The sequence below is a fragment of the Symphalangus syndactylus genome, chromosome 19 (genome assembly GCF_028878055.3).
Source record: "Symphalangus syndactylus isolate Jambi chromosome 19, NHGRI_mSymSyn1-v2.1_pri, whole genome shotgun sequence".
Classification (NCBI taxonomy): Eukaryota; Metazoa; Chordata; class Mammalia; order Primates; family Hylobatidae; genus Symphalangus; species Symphalangus syndactylus.
In genome coordinates, this window is record NC_072434.2 from 73,271,882 (window position 1) to 73,295,646 (window position 23,765).

The following is a 23,765-nucleotide window of genomic DNA, read 5'->3' on the forward strand; positions in this document are numbered from 1 at the left end:
CAGAGGGTCGTAGGTATGTCAGTGTTAGCCATTCCTATACCTGAATGGCTAGCAACAACACATCTACATAGGAGAACTGTAAACCACATAAAAAATATATCCTGTCATCACGGCCAGGGCTAGGAAGAGGCAAGGCAGGTACCTGAGGCTCAAAACTTAACATTGGCACTTGCCTGACCCTGAAAGTAAGGGTCCTCTAAATTTGTTGTTTTTTATTGCCTCTGAATGCTCAATTTTTCATAAATTTTGCATCCTTGACATTCCCCTTATCTCACCTTCATCCTGATTCTGTATCCCATTACACTCAAACAACCTGTTTGGGTCTCCCCAACTTCACTTTCTTTGGCTGATCCCCAAAATCTTCATGGCCTCTTCAAAGTCACTCAATATGAGGATGTTAGAGTTAAAAAAGACAGTGAACATAACTGGTGGTGATCAAAATACTTTTTTTTTTTTCAAAATTTACAGAAACATATTACCATGTGTTCACATTGGTAGGTCTCCCAGCAATGTGAAAGTGTCCTTTGCAAGTCAGGGGTCCTGGATTCAAGCTTCTAACTTCTTGATAAATCCATCTCTGCATTCTGACCATGGCCATATGCTCGAGATTACGTTTATGATACTGACTTATTTTTGCCTCCAGGATTTTGGTTAGAAACTCAGGCTCTGGGGCTAGACTATTTGGGTTTGGATCCTGGCACTGCCACTTACTAGCTTGTGGAATCCCAAAACGTTACTTAATATCTCTGTGCCTCAGGTGTTCTCATATGTAAATAATGTTAAGATTAAAAGAATTAGTTCTTGAAGAGTGCTTACAACAGTATCTGACACATTATGAAAGTTCAGTACTTTTTATTGTTATTTTTACTAGCACTAGTATCAATATGTGTATTAATAATATGTGGCCCTTCTCACACCACACTGTACACCCCCAGGACTGTTGGTATTCTGACTTGGCCCAGAAAAGGCATCCTTTTTCTGAATGGACTGTTGATCACATGTAGAAGGAAGGCAGAGAGAGAAATGAATCAAAAGGAAACGGAATATTTTTTTAGACATATTAATGTCTCCGAATTACCTTTAAGTAAATGAAGGAATTGGGGCTATAAAAAATTTTCTGGAGCATACATGTATAAAGGTTCACGGCATGCCGAAGGAGAAAGTCAAAGGAGCATTCACAATGGAGCTGGCATCCTTTTGCTTCAAAATGAGAAAAATCACACGATCAGCTGCAGTTAGACTTAAGGAAAAAAGCTGTCTGTTAATTCAATCTCATTTGCAGGACAGACCTCCAGGACACTTCATTTTTCCCCCTGGGTGGAGCCGTGGCCAGCCGGGGGCTCCACGGAGAGGAATAGGAGGCGGCTCAGCCTTCCTGGCTCGCGTGGGCGCCAGAAAGCGGAACCTCCCGGGCCAGTCGCGCGGTGGTCACCCTCTCGGGAGCTGGGGAGGAGGCTGCCGAGGCTGGCCCGGCTCCTTCGGGCGCCGCTCCCCAGACCGGGTGCGCGGGGTTCCCCGGAACGTGTGTTTCAGGTCCTCCCGCGCCAGTGTTCGCAGTCCCCGCCTGCCTGGTCGCGGCGCCGCCTCGGGCGCGGGTGCAGGCTCGCGGCGCGCAGGCGGGGGGCGCTGTGGCCTTGGAGCGGGGATCTAGCCGCTCGGCCAGACCCGCCTCTTTTCCCTCCCCGCCCGCCCGCCCGGCCCCCACGCGTCGTGTCGCCGGCAAGCCGGGCGGAGACAGAGCGCTTGGGATCCACGGCGCTCGGACCGCTGTCCTCCAATCGCGCAGGGCAGAGCGGCTGGCGCCGCCGGAGCGCGGAGCCACGACCCTCCCCGGCCGCCTTTGTCTATCAGCCGTGCGGCCCGGAACCGCCACTCTCCGGGGCCGGGGACGCGCCCGCAGCTGTCGGTGACAGCTTCTCCCTACCGCAACCCTCCGGGGCGGAGGAGCGGTCGGGCCGGGCCCTGCTAGCCCGCGACCGCAAGCCCGCGCTCGCGGATCGATGCCCCCGCAGCAGGGGGACCCCGCGTTCCCCGACCGCTGCGAGGCGCCTCCGGTGCCGCCGCGTCGGGAGCGCGGTGGACGCGGTGGACGGGGGCCTGGGGAGCCGGGCGGTCGGGGGCGCGCGGGGGGTGCTGAGGGGCGCGGCGTCAAGTGCGTGCTGGTCGGCGACGGCGCGGTGGGCAAGACGAGCCTGGTGGTGAGCTACACCACCAACGGCTACCCCACCGAGTACATCCCCACTGCCTTCGACAACTTCTCCGGTGAGCGGGCCGGGGGGCCGGGGCCGGGGGCGCGTGGCCGCGGTCCGCCCAGGGGAAGGAGGGTGGCGTGAGGGTCGCGGGGTTCCCAAGGGGGCTGCAGGGCCCCGGGCGCGGCTCCAGCTGGGAAGCCGGACAAATGAGGAGTGCAGGACGTTTCCTGAGTCTCAGGGACTGGGCAAGCACAGAGCTAACACGTAAGGACCACGGCGGAATGGGCTTGGAGAGAGGAGGGCGGAGGGGCAGTCAGAGCCGTTGCCAAAAGAAAAAAAAATCTCACAATTTAAGCAACAGATAAGCATGAGTGAAACAGGTTGAGTTCAGGGTGCCCGGTCAGTTTGCTGCATAGAGCAAAGTTTCCTGAGGGCGACGTCGCTGGCGCCGCTGCAGAGTTTCAATCAGAAGGTGACGCGCAGGTGCCTTTACCTGAGCGTCGCTCCTTTCCTTTTAAAAGGCGGCTCAGCTCACAAGGGGCGTCTCCACTTTAAAGAGCCGCGGAGACGCCGGGAAAACACTTGATTTAGTGAAAAAGCGCGAGCGGCCCTCGTGAAGGCTTAGGTTTGGATGAAACCTGGAGAGTAAACACCATTTCTTTCTTCTGAGCCCCACTACCTTCCCTGCCCACTTGGACTCGGATTCTGATTGTTGGTATCTTTTCAGGATCCCTTTAAGCTACTTAAAGCTCCTATGTACCGGGTGGGATGTCATTTCCCTTGGTAGATACAAAGAGAAAGGAATTCTCTATCTTGGTATTCAGGTCTTTTTGAAATTTAAGAAAAAGTTAAAATTCACAGAAGCTAGTATGAAACACTTAACTGTCTTGCTTCTTAAAAAAAAGTTGCTTCTCTGACCTTCCTTTCATCCCAAAGGTACCCTAGAGAAATGGGTGCTGTACTGGTGGGTTCCCACCGCAGGGTATTGTTTCTTCCCCTCCCCCCACCCTACCCCTGCAGCTGACTAGTATAAATATTTAGAAACAATTAGAAAGTTGTGTAGAAAGAGACAAGACTGACTGCTTAATTAAAATAGAAACCTCTTTTTGATGGGGTTGTTTGTTTTTTTCTTGTAAATTTGTTTGAGTTCATTGTAGATTCTGGATATTAGCCCTTTGTCAGATGAGTAGGTTGCAAAAATTTTCTCCCATTGTGTAGGTTGCCTGTTCACTCTGATGATAGTTTCTTTTGCTGTGCAGAAGCTCTTTAGTTTAATGAGATCCCATTTGTCAATTTTGGCTTTTGTTGCCATTGCTTTTGGTGTTTTAGACATGAAGTCCTTGCCCACGCCTATGTCCTGAATGGTATTGCCTAGGACATGAACAGACACTTCTCAAAAGAAGACATTTATGCAGCCAAAAAACACATGAAGAAATGCTCCTCATCACTGGCCATCAGAGAAATGCAAATCAAAACCACAGTGAGATACCATCTCACACCAGTTAGAATGGCCATCATTAAAAAATCAGGAAACAACAGGTGCTGGAGAGGATGTGGAGAAATAGGAACACTTTTACACTGTTGGTGGGACTGTAAACTAGTTCAACCATTGTGGAAGTCAGTGTGGTGATTCCTCAGGGATCTAGAACTAGAAATACCATTTGACCCAGCCATCCCATTACTGGGTATATACCCAAAGGACTATAAATCATGCTGCTATAAAGACACATGCACACGTATGTTTATTGCGGCACTATTCACAATAGCAAAGAGTTGGAACCAACCCAAATGTCCAACAACGATAGACTGGATTAAGAAAATGTGGCACATATACACCATGGAATACTATGCAGCCATAAAAAATGATGAGTTCGTGTCCTTTGTAGGGACATGGATAAAACTGGAAAACATCATTCTCAGTAAACTATCGCAAGGACAAAAAACCAAACACCCCATGTTCTCACTCATAGGTGGGAATTGAACAATGAGAACTCATGGACACAGGAAGGGGAACATCACGCTCCGGGGACTGTTGTGGGGTGGAGGGAGGGGGGAAGGACAGCATTAGGAGATACACCTAATGCTAAATGACGAGTTAATGGGTGCAGGAAATCAACATGGCACATGGATACATATGTAACAAATCTGCACATTGTGCACATGTACCCTAAAACCCTAAAGTATAATAAAAAAAAAAAAAAAAAATAGAAACCTCGACAACATGTCCTGCTGCAGGCATCTCCACACTCCCCGAGTCCCCGGATCCTAGTGGAAAGGTGGGCATGGCTTTCTTTTTTCTTTTTTAATCCTCCTTTTGACCTGACATAGAGATAAGGAGTGCCCTCATTTTTTAAACAGGACAATGTGGGCAGCCTGTGTTTGCACATGTTCTCAAAACACACTAGAATTTTATGATAAATCCTGAAGTTGGGGAACCTTTCCCAAGGGAAAACAGAATTATTTGTGAGGTTTTCCACTGATTTAAAACTGCAGGGTTGTTTCCCATTTACCCCCAGTGTTGTTTGTAGGTCCTTTGAAACAAATGTGACAGGAAAATAAATCTTCTAGGACTGGGAGAAAAGCATAGGCCTTTCTAGGGGCACCATCAAAGGGTTCGGGGATTTGTTGCCTGGTTCATGGCAATGGAGTGACTTGCCAGGCCTGGGTTTGTATACAAAAATGCCTCCACAGGGCCTCCTTGTTTTCGGCTAGCCTTTAATTCATTAGAGGACCTAGAATAGGAGCAGAGGGGTTTGGAGTGAGAATGATAGTGAAAGCTAAAACTATTAGTATTCCGAAAGGGGTTAAAAGACATCTGCTGATTGTCATTTTGGTTTTGTTTTTAAGCGGTGGTGTCTGTGGATGGGCGGCCTGTGAGACTCCAACTCTGTGACACTGCCGGACAGGTCAGTATCATGTTACAGCTCAGTGCTGGGAAAGGAAACAGCCTTTTAAAGATTTCCAAATAACCTTTGATTCTCTCAGTCAGTAACTGGGTCATTCTAAAGCCTCATGAAGTGGACCCACCCCTGCTGTTGGCCCCTCTCTGAGGGTGGGCAGGGGCCAGGTGTTGGCGGGCAGGAAGCAGAGGAAGATGCCTCCAAACTAATAAAGCAGGGTTTGGCCCAGCTGCGTAGCCAGGCAAGGGAGGAAGCAGTGTCAAGAACAGCTCTTGTAGGAGTTTCTATTGCTTGCTCCCTGGTTTTTATGAAAAAATGTCAGTGATGCTTTGTTGTCATTTCCCAAACTAAGTTAGTGATATCTTATGATCGTTTTATTAAAGGCCAGTGAGTCAGATATTTAAGAAATTTGCTCAAGAGAAAGATGGAATTTACATCATTAAGGGTTAATATTTCCCTTCCTGAGCTATGGTTTGACTCGCTAGGACCAGCCCCATCCCTTGAAGCACAGATACATTTGTCAGAGCAGACTTAAGCTGGAGGGATGAACTAACTGGGCTTATTCTATCCAAATTGTGAACGCTGGTTCTTGTTTCGAGGGCCGGGTACTTGGAGGAAATAGCCAGGGAGTGTAGGGTTCCCTCTTTGTGTTCCCCAGAAGAAACCCCCTTGGTAGGTACTAGAGTCATTGAAGTCAGGCTGTGCCTTGGAAACACCCAGGGGTACTTGATTTTGGCAAAGTGATAGTTAATGAGCTTGTCTCTCTAGTGTGTTCTAGAGTTCAGCAAAGTTCCGGGGGTACTTTATAGGCAGGTGAAAGTGCCCCCTTCACTTTCTGAGGTGCCATCGCATGACTATCTGTGTTTATGAAGGCATTGGCTTTCCACTGCCCCCCGGAGCCTCATCTAAGCCAGAGCTTCCAAGTTGCTCACCTACTCTGGGATAGCAGATTCAGAGCTGAGGACAGATCTTATTTTTTAAACCTCAAGATGACATAAGACCGGGAAGCCTTGATCTCCAAGGAACACCGGGCTGGTGCAGGCCATAGCTTGGGAGCACTTCAGCTTGGAAAAACCAAGCACTGTCTGTATTGTATTGTCTGTAGAAAACAAAAGTCAGGCTGGGTGTGGTGGCTCGTGCTGTTTGGGAGGCTGAGGTGGGAGGATTGCATGAGGCCAGGAATTTGAGACCAGCCTGGGTAGCATAGCAAGACATCATCTCTACAAAATAAAAAAATTAGCCTGGTGTGGTGGCACTGCCTGTAGTCCCAGCCACCAGCCACTCAGGAGGCTGAGGTGAGACGATCGCTTGAACCCAGGAGTTTGAGGCTGTAGTGAGCTATGATGGTGCCACTGCACTCCAGCCTGGGCGACAGAGCAAGATCCTGTCTCTTGGGAAAAAAAAAAAAAAAAAGAAAAATCAAAGAATACAGTCAGGCACTTCTAGCACTGAATCTTTCTGAATGCCATGGTGGTATTTATAATTCGAGCTTCTTTTCTTTGTATGAAGTGAGAATGCTTTGCCTACCAGGGGGTCAGGTTTTCTGAGTTTTAAAACATGGGTGGCCGGGTGCGATGACTCACGCCTGTAATCCCAGCACTTTGGGAGGCTGAGATGGGTGGATCACGAGGTCAGGAGTTCAAGACCAGCCTGGCCAAGATGGTGAAACCCCGTCTCTACTAAAAATACAAAAATTAGCTGGGTGTGGTGGCGGGCACCTGTAATCCCAGCTACTCAGGAGCCTGAGGCAGAGAGTTGCTTGAACCCGGGAGGTGGAGGTTGCAGTGAGCCGAGATTGCATCACTGCCCTGCAGCCTGGGTGACAGAGTGAGATTCTGTCTCAAAAAAAATAAAACACGGGCAGAGCAACATTTCAGTAAACATAGCCATCTGACTTGCTGAAGTCAGACCCTGAGGGTAAGACGGAAGTCAGGAAAATACAGGAAGTCCAAAGGCACAGTTAGCAGGGAGCCTTACGGGGTGGAGCAGAAGCTCGGTGCACCTACCTGCCCCAGGATGTCACTCAAATATCACTGTCCTCTGGGCTCCCCATAAGTGTTGGCTCTTCGAGCAGGATGCAGCTTCTTGAGCTGGGGTTTTATGCCCAGTGCCCAGCATAGTGCCTGGCAGATAGCAGGGCTTAATCTCGTGGTTTTAGAATGGATGAACCAGAGGAGGACCAGGTGGTGGGGGTACAAACATAAGTCGTGGGCCTGCCCCTTAATAGACTTACAGTGTAGAGGGAAGACAAATGGAAGCTTGTGAAGGAGCAAGCAAAGGGAAGAAAAGAGGCTCAGGCTTAGAGGTGCAGGCTGATTGGGCCTGGCAGAAAAACCCTGAGCACAGTTTTGAAAGGCAAATAGGAATTTTACCAGAAAAACTTTGCAAAAATGACCCTGAATCATCAAGGAAGAGTTAAATTGTTCCTGTTTAAAAATCAGGGAAGCACAAGCATCACTTTAAAAGTATTTTTGCACAAAAAAGTTTATAATTAGGGAAAAACGAAGGTTTTGGTGCTACATTTGTAAGTTTCAGTTTATTTGGAAATTATTCTTCTGGCCTCTCAGCAATATTTTCAATGAGATTTACTATTTCTTAACCTTTGTGTACTGGTTAGAAGAGTATACCCAATTAAATAATGAATAAGACCACTGTCTAAAAATTTATAGAAAACCAACTTCAAAAACTATGAAAAATACACTGCTGGTAAGATAAGTCAGTTGTTTTTGTTTTTGTTTTCCTGATCCCCCGTTTATAAATTAGTCTTCGTTTAGACTACTAGCCAAGGTGGTCAAAGTGATAGTTCTTTTCTACTCTCCCTAGTCCTGATCTGATAAAATACATTTTAGGGGACTTGCTGTGATACCTGCCAAGTTTCCTTATGGAGGAAGGAACACATACCTCTTCTAGGCAGTTGACATAAGAGCCTTGAGGGTTAAGTGACTCCACTGACCTCCGCTTCAGATGCCTGGAGAGTCAATGTGAGCACAGATAGGCTGGAACTTGGGGCTGTGGAGCTGGAGTGTGGGTTTCCCACAGAAGTTGTTGGGAGCAGAGTATGGATGGCTCTACATGCTGAAGAAATCACTTCTTGTACTTTTGGCTTTTCTTGTTAGGGAGGGTAGGCGAGTCTATAAGATGTCAAAAGGAGTTTTTAACACTGGTCTTACAGTCTCACTCAAGGGCAGATTGATCAGAGACAGACTGGAGACTTGAAAAAACATACTTTGGCATAAGAGAAAAAAGTATTGCTGAAATAGGAGTAGTTCACTGGAGAATTGCCAATAGAAGCTGAAAATTCTTCAGCCTTTTGACCCATAAGGTACTTGGAAAAATCTTACACTGAAAAAAAAAAAAATCAAGTTGCAGCTAGACCAGAGGGATGTAGAATCCAGTCTCGTTTCTCTGCCCCGCCCACCCTGATCAGACTCCTGTGCAGTGTCTGTACCACAGACCTGGCAAGCACATGCAAATTGCTTGGCCTCAGAATGCCTTTTCTTAAGGGTGCATTCCAGTTGTCCTCATTGCACGTGTGTATTGCGTTATTTCATCAGATATCTAAGGTTTCTGTTCAGGCGCTGAGCAGGAGGGTCTAATTTCTGTTTTATTTCTCAAGCCCCTTAGCCAGAATCCCAAGAGATCTGGGGAGATAGCTTTCCAAAGCCCACTCAGAAGGCCCAGCCCTTGTGCTTGCCTTTATTTTTCTCAGTAATGCAACCCCAGATACCAGGGCACAGCCAGGGGTGCAGCTACCTGAGGGGGCTGCCTTAATACTGGTCTCAGTTTTATGCTTCTTTCTTTGAGGCCCTCTAAGAACAGAGGGAGCATTCCATTAAAAGATCTTCATGACTGAGCCATAGTCTACCTGGCTGTGTTTCTGTGTTTATTTATTCATCACAAAGTTGGCATGAAGAAACTTAAGTCATTCTTTTTCTTTTTAAAAATTTTTTTTAGAGAGAGGGGTCTTGCTATGTCACCCAGGCTAGTCTCAAACTCCAGGGCTCAAGTGATCTGCCTGCCTCAGCTTCCCAAGTAACTGTTGACTATAGGCACGTGCCACCACATTTGGCTAAGTCATTCTTTTTCAACTTTCGCTTACAGAAGCCTCACAAGTGACATTCTGAAATACCATATTGATTGCTGAGCATTTTAGCTGGTTGACTTTAATGTGATTAGTTCGTTGGTTGTCCTCCCGTAATTGAAACATGGAGCCTCAAATTAAGAAAGTGCATTCAAATAAGTTACAGGTTTCTTTTATACCAAGAGAAAAAAGCCACGGATGGAGTATAATGTAGATGCAAATAGTACTTGGTAAATAATCGGAGTGTGTCAATTGAGTAATGAAAAACATGAATGGCATTGAACTTTTTCTTGTCATTGGGAAATTATTTGCACCTGAGGATGGTTGGCACCAAAAGATAAACATTTTAAATAGGAAAGAGTAAATATTTTTCTACAAAAGACTTGAGCAAAAGTTTTCACTTAGCTGAATATGGTGCTACAGGAAACTATAGGATGTTTTCTATAAAGAAATGGCAATTTGGAGACCAACATCTGTCTGTTCACAACCAAATCCCCTCGTCTGCCACTGTGCCTTGAGTGTAGGTGATGTTCAGTGTGTCTGTTAAGTGGATGACCGTGGGAGAGCATTGGCAGCACAACCGTTGGTTTATTTGTAATCAACTCTAACTTATCCTATCCACTTCTCTATACTTTAAGGGTAAGGTGGGTGTGCCTAGTCTCCAGTTCTTACCTGTTCAAAGCACTGTACCTGGAGGCCATGGGTATTGGCAAGGATAAAGGAAGTAGGAGAAAATGAAGGAAGGAGGGAGGAGGAGAAGATACAGCCAAAATGAGGATGTATTAACCAGTGTCTATAAGTGGCATTGAGAAGCACAAGTTTTCTGAGTCACTGATGACAGTGGACTGACAAAGGTCCTCAACTCCATTTCTGGTCTGGCCTTGAGTCTGATTAGCATTACTCTGCGTTGCTGTGTATAGTGTGGGCAGAGCATGTGCACCGTGCAGATGGGATGAAATCGGCATCACTCAGAGCTGTTGTGGAGAAAGGCAGGGCTGGATTGGTAAAGAGACGAGCTGTGTTCATAGACTGGGGTTGAGTGGGAGTGTTGAGGATCAATAGGGTGTGGTCTGAATTTTAGAAAAGTAGCTAAGTACCAAGAGTTGAGAGTAAGTTTGGGTTACACTTAGCTGAAGGCTTAAGTCCATTTTATTTCTAGAACCCACCTGCTTTGAGCACTTTTTCTGTGTTAAGCTGTAAGTAGGTCTTGAGTGTTGATGAACACGTTGAACGTGTTTGGCAGTGTTCAGACCATAGCTGGCCCTGAAAGCAGACGGCTGCCACACCTTCGCTGGTGCGCTGGCCCCGCTTGGGTAAACAGTAGGATCGTTTCAAGGATGCTGGCTCTTCCTTCTAGAACCAGTGGGTCTTCTATCACCTGCCAGACCCTTTCATGAAAAATGTGAAGATGATCTTTTTACTGAGGAGAATTCATGAAAACATAACTTTTGGGTACTTTGCTTGGTCGCAGGATGAATTTGACAAGCTGAGGCCTCTCTGCTACACCAACACAGACATCTTCCTGCTCTGCTTCAGTGTCGTGAGCCCCTCATCCTTCCAGAATGTCAGTGAGAAATGGGTGCCGGAGATTCGATGCCACTGTCCTAAAGCCCCCATCATCCTAGTTGGAACGCAGTCAGATCTCAGAGAAGACGTCAAAGTCCTCATTGAGTTGGACAAATGCAAAGAAAAGCCAGTGCCTGAAGAGGCGGCTAAGCTGTGCGCTGAGGAAATCAAAGCCGCCTCCTACATCGAGTGTTCAGCCTTGACTCAAAAAAACCTCAAAGAGGTCTTTGATGCAGCCATCGTCGCTGGCATTCAATACTCGGACACTCAGCAACAGCCAAAGAAGTCTAAAAGCAGGACTCCAGATAAAATGAAAAACCTCTCCAAGTCCTGGTGGAAGAAGTACTGCTGTTTCGTATGATGCTGGCAAGACACCCAGAAAGGCTATTTTCAGATGAAATCGATATTAGAAGCTATATTAGCTGAAACAACTTTTACTGCGCAGAGCCTATATCAAGAGTGTGTGTATATGTATTATAGGAGGAGCCCTCAATTTTATGTATTCTTTCTTGCCTTTAATTTCCTTCTTGTTTGAGCTTAGGGATGAGATACTTATGCAAGATATTTTTGAAGTAAATTAAACATTTTTCACATCTCTGGAAATTTAGAGTTCTAGACCTCTGGTTAATTTATATCTGATATGAGGAAGACACCTCTAATCTGGATGTCAAGAATGAAGTTCTGCTACATTATAATGTACAGAAGAGCAAAAGGGAGGAATGCTATGGTTAACCCTCTCTTGATTAAGGGCTACTTAATGCACATTGCATTATGTACACAGGTCAACCATGGTAACAACAGTTCTTAGCTTTGAAACTCCATGCAAACCATGCCTTTTTTTTTTAAGGAGCGAAAATCTGAGAAAAAAAATGAGAGAGCTCTGCCTACAAAACCTCAAACCAGTCACTTTTGTCAATTGCTAATACCCAGTTGCTTATGATTTAAAAACAACCAACAGAAAACATCCCACTGACTGTATGGCACTCTGTAGACAAAAAAGGAAACTTGCTTATTGGGACTTTTCTTTCCTAGACCAGTTGTGTTGACACATATGAACATAGACAAAGTGCTATGCGGAGGAAAGCAAGTGTTGGTCAGTAGTCCTCATGTTTTAGGGAGTGATTCCTGTGGAGATCAGAAAGTGACATTTGCTTTCGGTACTGTAATACGTGCACCAAGCTGCCTCAATCCTAGGTAACGAGGGCAACAGGGAGCACCTATCTGGATTATTTTTAAACTTCCATACTCAAGCTGTCTCTTCGGCAGGGAGGTGAATACTCTTGAAAGGCCAACAGCAAGTGTTTGTGGGACACAACAGAGATCATTTTTTCTTAAGTCAGCCAAGATGTACTTCTCTGTGTGCACACCCATGCACACTCATGCACACAGATACATAGGTCTGTATGGCTGTATTTGCTGTTGATTCAGAATTTCACACAGTTAATGGGGAAAAGCATGGCCACAAAAACAGATGCTAGGAAGCTTGGCTTCCTCTTCTTGTTGACCCTTTTTTGAACCAACATCTGTTTTATTATATTCAGAGCATGTTTTTAAGTGTATCTTAATATATACATTTTTGAGGACATCTTAAATCTAAACAAAAAATTAAAAAAAATCTCTTGAAACCTGTTAAAACAACCAGTTAAAGCCACAGATGGCTTTCAGGGCAGTAGCAGCAGTGGACTCTGAGGACTCCTGAGGGGCGGGGCATGTAGCCAGCCAGGTGCATGCCGGGACCATGGCCCCCATGCTTGGCTGCTTCCTGTGACAGTGAAATACATCCTTCAAGGTGGCAGCTGTTAGGGCTGAATCTTCTGGAGAAAAAAGTGCCGTCTCAGGAGAATAGTCTTTACTCTGGTAGGGATGCTTCTGAGACACCACAAGGCAGCCTAAACACTCAGTTGCAGTGTCGGGCTTGCGGTGGGTGACCCAGAGCCACCAAAGTCACATCCACGACTAACGAGGGAAGTCTGTAAAGCCACTTAGATAGAAGAGTTTTATTTTTCTGTGGGTTTTGTGTTGTCTTTTTTATATTAAAAAGAAATCCACTTTGTGTTTTTCTATAGAAAAAGTAAAAGATCAGGTTATACTTTAGGTTAGGGGTTCTATTTATTCCTGTTAGTAAATAAAATTAACAAATTTCTTTGTTTAACAAAAGATTAGTCTTTAAACCACTAAAATACATAGACTGTTAACTATTGATTATTCAACACATTGGAATTGATGTCGGTCATAGTTTCCTGAAGCATTTAGTTACAACCTGAAGGAATAAAATGATTTGTGGAAATGCTTAAAATAGACCTAATTGAATACAGTCTCATCTTGCCGTGCCTGGCTTACCTATCTGTGGAAAGCTAGGCTTCCCAGGCTGGGCGCTGCCTGTCTGGTGTCTGGAGGTGTGGGAGGGAACATGAGTTATTTAACTGGTAAGCGATTTGAAACACTATTTTTATATTAAAGTAAATGGCATGGAGTATAGTGCAAATTCATTTTTAAGATAGAACACAAAACTTGAAAGAAGTTTTATGCATGTGACAGTGTATGGGGCTGCAGTTGGTCTCCCTGGAGGGGACTTCCACACCTCCTGCCTTTAGGCCACGGGTAGAAAGTGCTTAGTGAAGTACACCTGTGTGGCCCAGTTCTGAAAGCTTTATACAGTTGAATTTTAACTGGGGTTGATAACACCTTGGACTGTTAGTGTTAAAAATCTAGTGGGTTGACCTTTAAATGCAACAGTTTTTAAAATATATTGCTGCATTTTATAGAATAGTAAAGGTACGATTATACTTGAGATTTTCCTCCATTTTTATTTCTTCGTGAACATAGAGTTTGGGGCCGAAAATGTTTTTAAAGTATGTGTTTGAGTTAAATATAAAGTTGATTCACTTCAAAGCTAAAAAATTGTTAAACTTGCAGCTTGGTATTGCAGAGAAGATTTTATAAGAATTTTGCTTTAGAGAATGCCACTTTGGCTGAACTACAAGTGTAGGCCACCATTATAATTTAAAAATACGGCATACTTCAAAACTGTTTGTTATCTCTTGTTACCATGTATGTATAAATGGACCTTTTATAACCTTGTTCTCTGCTTGACAGACTCAAGAGAAACTACCCAGGTATTACACAAGCCAAAATGGGAGCAAGGCCTTCTCTCCAGACTATCGTAACCTGGTGCCTTACCAAGTTGTGCTTTTCTGTTTTCAAGTGTAAATGATGTTGAGCAGAATGTTGTGCTTGAAAATGCTATAAATGAGATGGTATGAAATAAATCCTGACTTATGGATATAATGGCTCTTGCCTTTTCTATCAAAGAATTTTGTTGGAGGTGTTTAGCCACATCTTGAAGCAGCACTAGTTGGGAAGCATCGTGGCTTATACTGAGAGGTGTTTTGGGAATGCATCTCCAACCAATTTGAAGCGCTTATTCATTCAGCATGGGGTTTTCGAATTCTGGAGCCACCGTCTGACAATAAGCACCCGCTGACTACATGTTCCTCACAGATTGTGTGCTGATGTCCCAGTGTGTTGGAGGGAGCACTATTCTTGGAGCCAAGAGTCCAGGCTCAGAGAAGCACTAGTGTGAGATGAAGCTGAGACAGCCAGCGATCTGAGCCTCAGTTTCCTCACCTGGAAACAGTACTGCCTTTCTCATCAGGCTATCTGAATCCTGAATGTGCAGAGGAGACATCCAAGATCTGTAAATCACCATGAAAGAGGTTAGAGTCAAAGGCACCGTGAGCCCTTACCAGCTGTAGAGCTGAAGACCAGGGTTCCCAGGTCCTGAGGGTGCCGAGAGGTGCTGCTGTGTTCTGTGTGATTTCTTCAGGTTCTTGAAGTCAGTCAGTCTTCCCATCATGCTGTGAGGATCAGTCCTTTTACTGAGGGTGTCGGGAAATGGGACCCTGGGGAGACGACTATTCTGAGGGGCTGGAAGTCTTCTTGCTTTCACCCTCCAGCCTCAAGGTCATCCCATGAAGGATGGAGCCATCCACTTTGCTCCACATGGCACTGCATAGGCCATGATATAACTTTTATGAGTACCCACCAGATGTTCAGCCACAATGAATGAGAAGACTGCATGGCATGCAACTGAAACTACTGTACCACCTAATTCCACACATGGCTGGGGAGTGCCAAAAGCACCCCAGGCACTGGTTTCCTGGCCTCCACAAGGCAGCTGACCCCAGCCCAGAGGGACTCAGAGGTTTCTCCACACCCAGTCCCAGTCTGTCTCCCATGTCCTGGCCGGGCCTTCCTGGGACACATGGAATGAGCATCCAGCCACTGTAGGGGAGGTGACCATGTGCTTCACCAAGGCATTTATGGATTCGAAGGGAGTGAAGGAATGAGAAGCATCTGGGAGAAAAGTGTTCTAAAAAGAAAGAAGGTTCAAAGGCTCCAAGGCAGAAGGACACCTGGTATGTCCCAGAGGCCAGTCTGAAAAAGATAAAAGGAGTGCAGAGAGAGATAGGGAGATGATGTCAGGATGGTGATAATGGGAGGTGATGGTGGCAACCAGGGACATGGGGAGGAGTCAGGCTGCTTGGGCTTGAATTCTGGCTCTGCCGCTTACTGGTTCTGATTCCTTAAGCTACTTAACCTTTTACCCCTTCTGAGTCTAAACAACTTTCTAACCTCTCAAGTGGATAAGCATGGCACCTACCCAATCAGCTGATGCTTTCATCCTCTGATCAAATGAGTTTATGGATGTAAAGCACTGGCACACAGTAAGCACTCAGTAAATGCTCACTCTGCATGGTCTTCCTAATAGACCCCTTTCAATGATTCCTTTAATTTCCTTCACAGCAGGACCCTCAGTCCATCAGCTCAGGTCCCTGTGGGCATCCCACTGAGATGACAATTGACTCCTAAGGGTTTCCATCTTCATTTCTATTAAATTTTATGAGGCTTACACTTTTAATGGATAACACCGCAATCATTTTTTTCATTTCCACTCATTTTTATAAAATCAGAGCAACATTATACAGATCACACTCCTTGTTGCACAGGCTGGCTCTGTGGAAGAAAGCTGCCGCAGCTGCTGCTGCTGGCCTCGTGGAACTGTGGGGGGTGGGCCACCTCTCTGAAAACTGACAAGTGAATCCTGCAGATAGTGAAGCAGGGAAGTCTGAATTTGGTGTACAAAGGTAGTTTAGGGAGTCAGTAGGCAAGGTTGCGACACAGGCATCATGTGGAAGTCACGGATCTGCTGTGTTCCCCAGCCGTATGCTGGGCTGTCCCTCGACTCTTGTCATGCAAGAAGCTTTTGCTGCAGACTGGCACATTCTTACAGTTTTACAGTCATTATTTAACAACCCGAGTCACCCAACCACAGTTTCCCCTGTTATCTGGTACAATGTGCAATACTAACAGTAAAACCAAGTCTTGAAGAGGCACAGCTTGCACATGAAAGATGCATGTGGTTGGGAACCCAGTATTTAACTTTAAAAACAGAACACATTCTGGAGCAGAAGATCCCATTGCCCTTTGCTACTTTCCGCCTAAATGTCCCACAGGTACTTCAAACTTAACTCATTGTATTAGCTTCCTTCAGCTGCTGTAAGTGGCTTAAAGCAACACAGACTTATTACATTATGGTCTGGAGGTGAGAAATCTGACATGGGTCTCATTGGACTAAAACCAAGGGGTTGGCAGGGCTGTGTTGCTTTCTGGAGGCTCTAGAGGGGAATTGGCTTTCTTCCCTTGAATTTGGGTACCAAAAATGTTGATGTGAATATTTTACATTTTTACCTGGCTTTGCACAAGATGGAGAAACATTCCCCATATAGCAGCTTCTAGCATTTCCTCTCAATCTAACAGCAAGAGGTATAACATCAATGTGGCATATGCCGATTGTCATTTTAGAAAACATTCCCATGAGGGCATGTATTCTTACAGTCCAAGCATGCTGTTTTGGGTGTATTCTTACAGTCCAAACTTAAAGCACAAACAGAACTTAGACATTCTAGTATATCCCTTAGTACACAAGCTTTTGGAAATGTCACTTGCATTGATCACTCTTTGACAGTTGCTAGATAATAGCTGGTTCAGAGTTTCACTTTAAGACAAGTACCAGTATTGTAAGTGGCTGTTGCAAAAACAATTCATGTGCTTCAGGAGTAAATATAAGAACTGATCTTACCATGAAAATCAGAAAGATTGACCACTCTTTACGCTCCAGTTGTCATGGACTTAGACTATACCAGACCCAGCTGGCTGAGTCAGAATTCTAATTTGGATCTGCTCAAGTATCTCTACTAAGAGATACTCAATAGGAACTTAGAACAGATATATCTAAAGTGTCACCAACCACAGCAATATCAATTGAAATAGTTAGATTGGCTTAACTCATGTATTTATCAAAGGTTTTATTGGTTAAAAAACATACAGAAAAGTCATCTGGAATTCCCTAATTTCTCCCTACTCTGACTGTCCTCCCCCTGTGTCCCTTCTCTCTCCTGGCCCTTCCTGGGTTCCTATGTTTACTCTGAGATAAAATCTCAGAACAGACCATGAAGCTAGGAGGGCTGCACATAGGCTATTATAGTGCATTAATGATCTAAAACAAGACACAGTAACTGATGAGTGGATGTGCAATGCATTTAATTTATCTACACAATTTACCTCCTTTGTTATCTTATTTCAGCCTAAGGGATGAGAATGAAGCGAAGTCATTATATGAGTAATTATTGCCTTTGTGACAACCTTAAATGATTTTTATGGTTGGCCCTTGTGTGGCTGAGAGCCTACCCAAAGTTAGACAGTCCTCCATGTCACCAGCCACATGGTTAATTGGCCCAGTTGTCCTACTCAGTGCCCCTTTCTTTACACTGGCTCCTTTTCTAAATCACTTCACCGTCACCCCCAAAACCGATCAGGTACTGCTGAAAGCCAAGTGTTTCTATTTCCAAATGGAAACAATAGAAGGGGATCAATTATTAATCAAGCTAATAATTATTTAGGTAAAGCAATGAACATTTTTTCTTATAAAAATGTGATAGAGGAGACCAGGAAAACAGTGAGGGTTTATAAGTGAAGAAATGTTTCAATAAATATTATAATACCTGAAATGAACCACATTCATTTATTGGGCATGAAAAATATTTCACCAATTTCCCTAGCCTGTCTAAATCTCCTCTTGACCAAGTTGTGATGTAAATGAATAAATAAATAATATATCATCTCTTCTAACCTCACACTATATGTGTGGACATACATAGGATTGGTTGCTATTATCCTTAATTATTAGAGAGAGAAACAAAAAGACTAATTTGCTAAGGGACTTTGCCTGAGTTAGGTAGAAGTATTACTCATTGAGGATATTTTAAACCTTAATTTCCCTTCTCTCTTTCTGCTCTTGTATAGAGAGGATATAGAGGGACTCTTTAAAACCTCCAGTAGAGATACACCAGTTTAGTTATCTATCGCTGTGTAACAAGCCACCCCAATACTTAGTAGCTTAGAGCAACAGCTACTTATTCTTTCTCATGATCTTGTGGATGGACGGGGCTCAGCCAAGCACTTCTTTGGCCTCAGGTGTACCTGTGTGGTTGGGAGATAACGTGCAGCTCAGCTGGGGTGGACCATCTAAAGGCTCCCACCTTCAGAGCTCCCTGCCTGTGCCCTCTCATCTTCAGTAGTCTAGCTCGAGTTTCTTTATAGCATGGAGACGAGACTGACTTCGCGACGGAGTGTACCACGAGAGGCAGCTCCAGTGCGCAAGGGTTTACCAAGCCTCTGTTTACATCCTGCTTGTTAATGTTCATGGGTCAAAGCAAGACCTAAAACCAAGCCCAGAGACAATGTGTGTGGGGGTGGGGGAAGAAGTTGCGCAGGTACATGAGCCCTGGGCGGTATGTTTGCTTTGGCCTGCCAAGTGGATTAATGTGGGAAAGGGAGGCAATGGCTGCTAGGGCTGGTGCACTCCATTGCTCATGTCTATCTTGGGTCAAGAGAGGTGGATCATATATATTATGACGCAGGTGGAGAATACAATTGGTTTAGAAGTCAGGGCTTTTGGTGGTAAAAGGTGTATTGCTCACCTTTATTCTTTTAGTCAGTGTCTGACTATTCAAAGGGTGAGAAAACTTGTTGTCTAAACTGCTGAATCTTGCTCCTCTAGGGGGAGAGTGCATGCTTACAGTGAAGGAAAATTGGTATCCTGCTGAATGAGCAGAGGCAGCTGGCTGAGATAGAGGTTGGATGTTTCTTTAGATGGCAGACCTACATTGTAGAATGGACAGAATTCAGCTTTCATTTGGACAACTGGAACAACATAGCACCCAGGATATAGGAAGCCCTTTTAAAAAATGTGTATTAAAATTACTATGATTATCAGCATGATTCTCAGTAGTTGTGTTCCATACAGAACTGAAACTACCCTCCACCATCTGTTACATAGTCATCTCCCAAAGTAGTAGAATTGGTTTACAGAAGGTGGTTTTATTCTCTACACTGCCCCTCTCCCTGACCAAGGCATTTTCATGGGTAGTTGTGCAACAGGGTGCTATATGACACCATCTGATTTTGACTGATACTGCTCTTCTGACATGCCCTGTCTGTCCACATTTTTGAGACATCAGTTTGCTTTTGTCTTGCATGCAATTTGTAATATGCCCACATTTGGGATTTAGATGAGAGTGACTGCTGTGGGGCAGCATGTGCGCAATGACACCAGGACAGGCTGCATGGCACAGAACTAAGAGGACCGTCCAGTGTCACCAGGACCCCAGGAAGCCAGGATCCTCATCCTGTCCTTGTCACTGACCAGCTCTATACATTTACAGGATAAGTTTAATTTCTTTGGCCTTTAATTTTTTCAACCTTACCAGGAGCTAAAGTCATGAAATCTCTACTGTTCCTTTTCTCCATTATTTTAAGAAAATTAAAATTCTTTTCACCCTTGACCTCCACAGGTTTCGGATTTTTCATTTTAAGCAGTCAATATGACGTTAAGAAATTCGTAGTTCTCACTAAACTCCAAGTAGAGAAAATTATGTCCTGAGATCCTTGGGCTAGGCATGGATCTGGAGACCTGGCCACGTGCTCGTGGTCAGAGGCATGTCAGCAGTGTCTGTGCCGAGACTGGGAAGGAAGAGGCAGCTTTGGAGCTTAAGAGGACGGCAGAGTCCTTGATAAATAAAGGGTTTTCCAGGAAGACAGAAAATCTCTCACTTTCTGATACACAAGGAGTTCAGTGAGTGGAATCTTCACTAATCAAAACCTGGTTAATATGAAAAAGAAAAAAAAGAAAAAAGGATTCACATAGTACAAAACAGAGAAAATAATGAAGCTGATTAAAGAGGGTATGGGCCATGTGAGATTGTTGTTATCTCTATCAAGAAAAGCATTTGTGATGCACCTATCTGTGCATGCCAATGTGATAATCAGTGCACAGAATCCTTGCCCTTCAAGTATTTACTCTGTCGCATATGGAAAGTCATCTAGAGATAAATGTGCTTCCCCTTGGAGTTGGGGTTCTCACTGGGATTTCCCAAGTTAATTAGTCTCTCTTGGGGAGCCAGAGTGATCACTTATTGACTCAAAAACAATTAACTTTTTAACAATTAAGCATAGCCTCCAACCACAAATATTCCACAATTTAAACAACAACATGATTATGGCAAAGATGTGTCGGTCCTTAAGTATTTGTTAATTAGGGACTTTTATCTTGCCAAGCCTCTGAAGAGCTTGACAATTCGATGCTTAACAAATATTGGAAAAATTATTACTGTGCATGTGGCTTTTGTGGATGGTGAATAAAGAATGAATCACAGGAATTTTAGGAAGAAGTTACATTTAGAAGCCACCATTAACTACTTATATTAATACTTTCTAGTTATAAAATAAATATATTCTCATTTTAAGATTATTAGAAAAACAGAAAAACTTGAAAAAGAGAGAAAAGCAATCATAGTTTCATCACCTAATAGCAGATGCTATTATATTTTGCATTTTAAAAAAAATTTGATTTCCTTTTGAGACAGGGTCTCACTATGTTGCCCAGGCTGGAGTGCAGTGGTTATTCACAGGCATATGTCTAAAGTTCACTACGGCCTTGAACTCCTGGCTTCAAGCAATCCTTCCACCTCAGCTTCCTGAGTAGCTGGGATTGTAGGCACACACAACCACACTGGCACATTTTGGCATTTTTAGTCTAGTACTTTCTTTTGTGCAACTGTGCTTCCACCTCACTGTTCCCCTTCCCCTTGCCTACTTATTGTTAGACAAATTTTGTAGGTGTTACCCAGATAAAGCTGGGTCAGTCTGTTCTGCCTTTATGACTTTGATAAAATCAGCTTCAACTCCCCTTCCCATATCCTATGGGAAGTTCAGAGACCTCCTCAGGGTTTCTGGTGTGGACTTCTCACTTGTGCTGTAATGTCCATTTTGACTTTTTTTGTCTTGTAAATGTTCTTCAGTCTTTCATCGTAATTCGATCCAAACGAGGGACGGACCCACTCTCTTTAGCTCTCTCTCGTGTGAACATCAGGTTCATCCTTCCCCTGCAGAGTAGAAACAATGTGGTTTTGGGCATTGACTCCAGATCCAGCCTGAGTCAGTCGTGATAATTCCATTCCTCTGCCAAGAATCATTTTAGGAAACAGGTTTAAGCCAATCAGTGCATGGCATTTCCCTGGTGACAGTTCTCGGTTCAGGAGCAAGTACATTCACTAAATTATTCCAATCAGACTGAAGGAGGGGGGAGTTTAATTCCACAGTTAGATAAGAGACTCTCTCTCCTACTTGTCAAGAATATTGTCCCAGTTGGCAGCTGCTTGCCTCTGTAAGAATAGAGCTCTCAAATGGAGGACAGAGTGAGGAAATAAAAAAGCCTGAACTTCCGAGTCTCCACTTACATGAGCCAGCAAAAATCTTTTATAGTTTAAGCTCTCTTGAGACAAACATCCTATTACTTGCGCCAAAAGCATATTAACTTCTACATAATCTTTCCTCCCTGTGTCTCACCCCCAATAGTAGTCACACAAATTAGCTGTGTGATAGAAATTTTCTTGAGATAGGGGTTTATATGTCAGAAGCATAAAACATATAATTTAACATTGACTATTGAATATAACATTTTTCTTTAGTCATTTCTCTCTACATTTTTATTTCCTAAGATATGGAGTAATTTGATTTTAAGCAGATTTTTGCTTCAAAGGATCCACTGACCACGGTGACAGAAGCAATAACAGGGGTGTTTCAGGAACACGATCAGGATGTGTAAAAGCTGCTTTTGGAAAAGCACTGTAAGGAAATTTTCTTGGAGATGACATGCAAATGGAGCCATCAGCTTGTAGGTAAAGGTGCCTGGGCTCCAAGTCTTCAGAATCTGCAAACTCTGAGTGGGTGTGCCTGTCCTCGGGGTAAAGGGCTCAGGGAGGTGGCTTTATTTCATGCTGAGGCCTTACTATGTTCCAGATTCCACCGGGAGCTTGGGGATAAAGAATTAAAGATTTATTATCGCCGCTGTTCGCAGGAGGCTCAGAATGAACTGGGCAGATGTCAAGCAGAGCAACGGCAGAGTGGAGAGAGTAAGGCTCCGTCTTTCTGGTTGAAATCTGTGCTTTGCGACTCCTCAGGCCCCTGATCCGTCGCAGCCGGGGTTCAGGAGCCAGCGCGGGTGTTGAAGTTTTTTGGCCCGCTCACCCGGCCCGCGGGGAGTCCTGCGTGGCTATGAGGTTTTCCAAGGCCCGGTCGCCCCGCCTGGTCTGCGTTTATTTTGGGTTAAAATCGCTCTGAGCCATTCTGCTACCCCAGCCTGTCTGAGGGAGGTCCAGGTAGACACCGCCTGCCGCGTCGTTTTCCTTCTGGGTGACTCCCGTCCCCCTCCATCACCTCACATAACTGCGTGGGGTAAAGTCGGCGGTGGGTTCAAGTGTTTTGCGCTCCCTCCACCTCCCCCAACCCATTGCAGCCCCGGATGCTGCGTCTTCATCCTGACCCTGGAATTCTGGGGACCGCGCCATCTCTTGAGACTCCCTGCTCCTCGTGACCTCCCAGGTCAACCCGTGCTCCTCCCCAGTTCTCCCCACAGCACTCACTGCCTTGGGAGACCCCCCAACCCTCGTGCTGGAGGAGGTGACCTGCACCTGTTTTGTGACCTCGGTGTTTCTTTTGCACAGATCGCTTCCCCTGGCTGGGCTGGCTGCGGTGCGTTTGCCTTCCCAGCACCACTGGAACTGTGCTTCCAGGCAGGGGCCTCTTTTCCCCCATATCTGTGAATGTGCACGGGGCTGGGTTGGGGACAGAAACCGACAGACCGAGGGACAACTAGAAAGTCTGGAGGGAGAAGAATGAGATACAAATAGAGGACAGGTTGGACTTAGAGACTAACAGTAGAGAAAAAGGGTGAATTAGCAGGAGATGCAGCAGAAGAGGACATGGATTGAAAAGGGCTCTCCAGAGACGACTTGGAGCAAAGCAGGGAGGGGGTACCTTGACCAGGGGTAGCAGAAGTGGTGTGGAAAAGGGAGATACATCAGATAGAGTGAGGGGAATAAAAGAACTGGGACCACGAAAGGCAGAAAGACTTGGTGCCAGGAGGGAAAAAGAGCAATGTGACAGGGAAGGGACTTAGTAAGTGGAAGGAGCCATAGTTCAGGAAGGGGGTTGTGACAGGGAGAGTCAGTGGGGGGGGGGGAACGGGGGGACAGAGATGGGGAGAAAGATGCAGGAATACATGCAGTTAGGGGACAGTCAAAATTTGGGGAGAAAGAATGACAGGAAGTGAAACAGAGAGGTTGCAAATAGAATAGGGCCAAACACCCTGTAGGTGGAGGAAAAGAGAGATATTAGAAACAAATTAATGAGCAGACATGGAGAGTGAGAAAATGCAGAAATGGATAAAAAAGAAAGAGAGAAGGAAAGAGATATCTAAGGAGAGACAGAGAGGGAGAGAGATGACTTGGGCACTGTACACATGGACTCCAGGAAGACTAGGAGTGGTCAAGCCTTTGAGTCCAGATCCTCAGGGATGGGGGTTTATATTTCTAAAGGGCACACAGTAAATGCTGTTTGACCTTG

General features: G+C 45.0%; 1 protein-coding gene across 2 annotated transcripts; it reads left to right on the forward strand.

Annotated features, from left to right (window-relative positions):
• The first annotated feature begins 1,705 nt into the window (after positions 1 to 1,705).
• RHOU (ras homolog family member U) lies at positions 1,706 to 14,027 on the forward strand. Of its 2 annotated transcripts, XR_010114813.1 has the most exons (4): positions 1,706 to 2,262; positions 5,040 to 5,098; positions 10,645 to 12,136; positions 13,836 to 14,027. XR_010114813.1 is itself a non-coding variant. In XM_055234394.2 (3 exons), exons 1-3 carry the CDS (start codon positions 2,001 to 2,003, stop codon positions 11,098 to 11,100), a joined length of 777 nt encoding a protein of 258 aa, XP_055090369.1. In that variant the 5' UTR covers positions 1,706 to 2,000; the 3' UTR covers positions 11,101 to 14,027. The 2 variants fall into 2 exon arrangements, 1 of the variants encoding a protein (XP_055090369.1); XM_055234394.2 differs by having other exon boundaries at positions 10,645 to 14,027.
• The last annotated feature ends 9,738 nt before the right edge of the window (positions 14,028 to 23,765 follow it).

Coding starts and splice junctions, on each gene's coding strand:
- RHOU (XM_055234394.2), top strand. CDS start 2,001: ATGCCCCCGCAGCAGGGGGACCCCGCGTTCCCCGACCGCTGCGAGGCG. Junction 2,263..5,039: donor TGCCTTCGACAACTTCTCCG/GTGAGCGGGCCG, acceptor TTTGTTTTTAAG/CGGTGGTGTCTGTGGATGGG. Junction 5,099..10,644: donor TCTGTGACACTGCCGGACAG/GTCAGTATCATG, acceptor GCTTGGTCGCAG/GATGAATTTGACAAGCTGAG.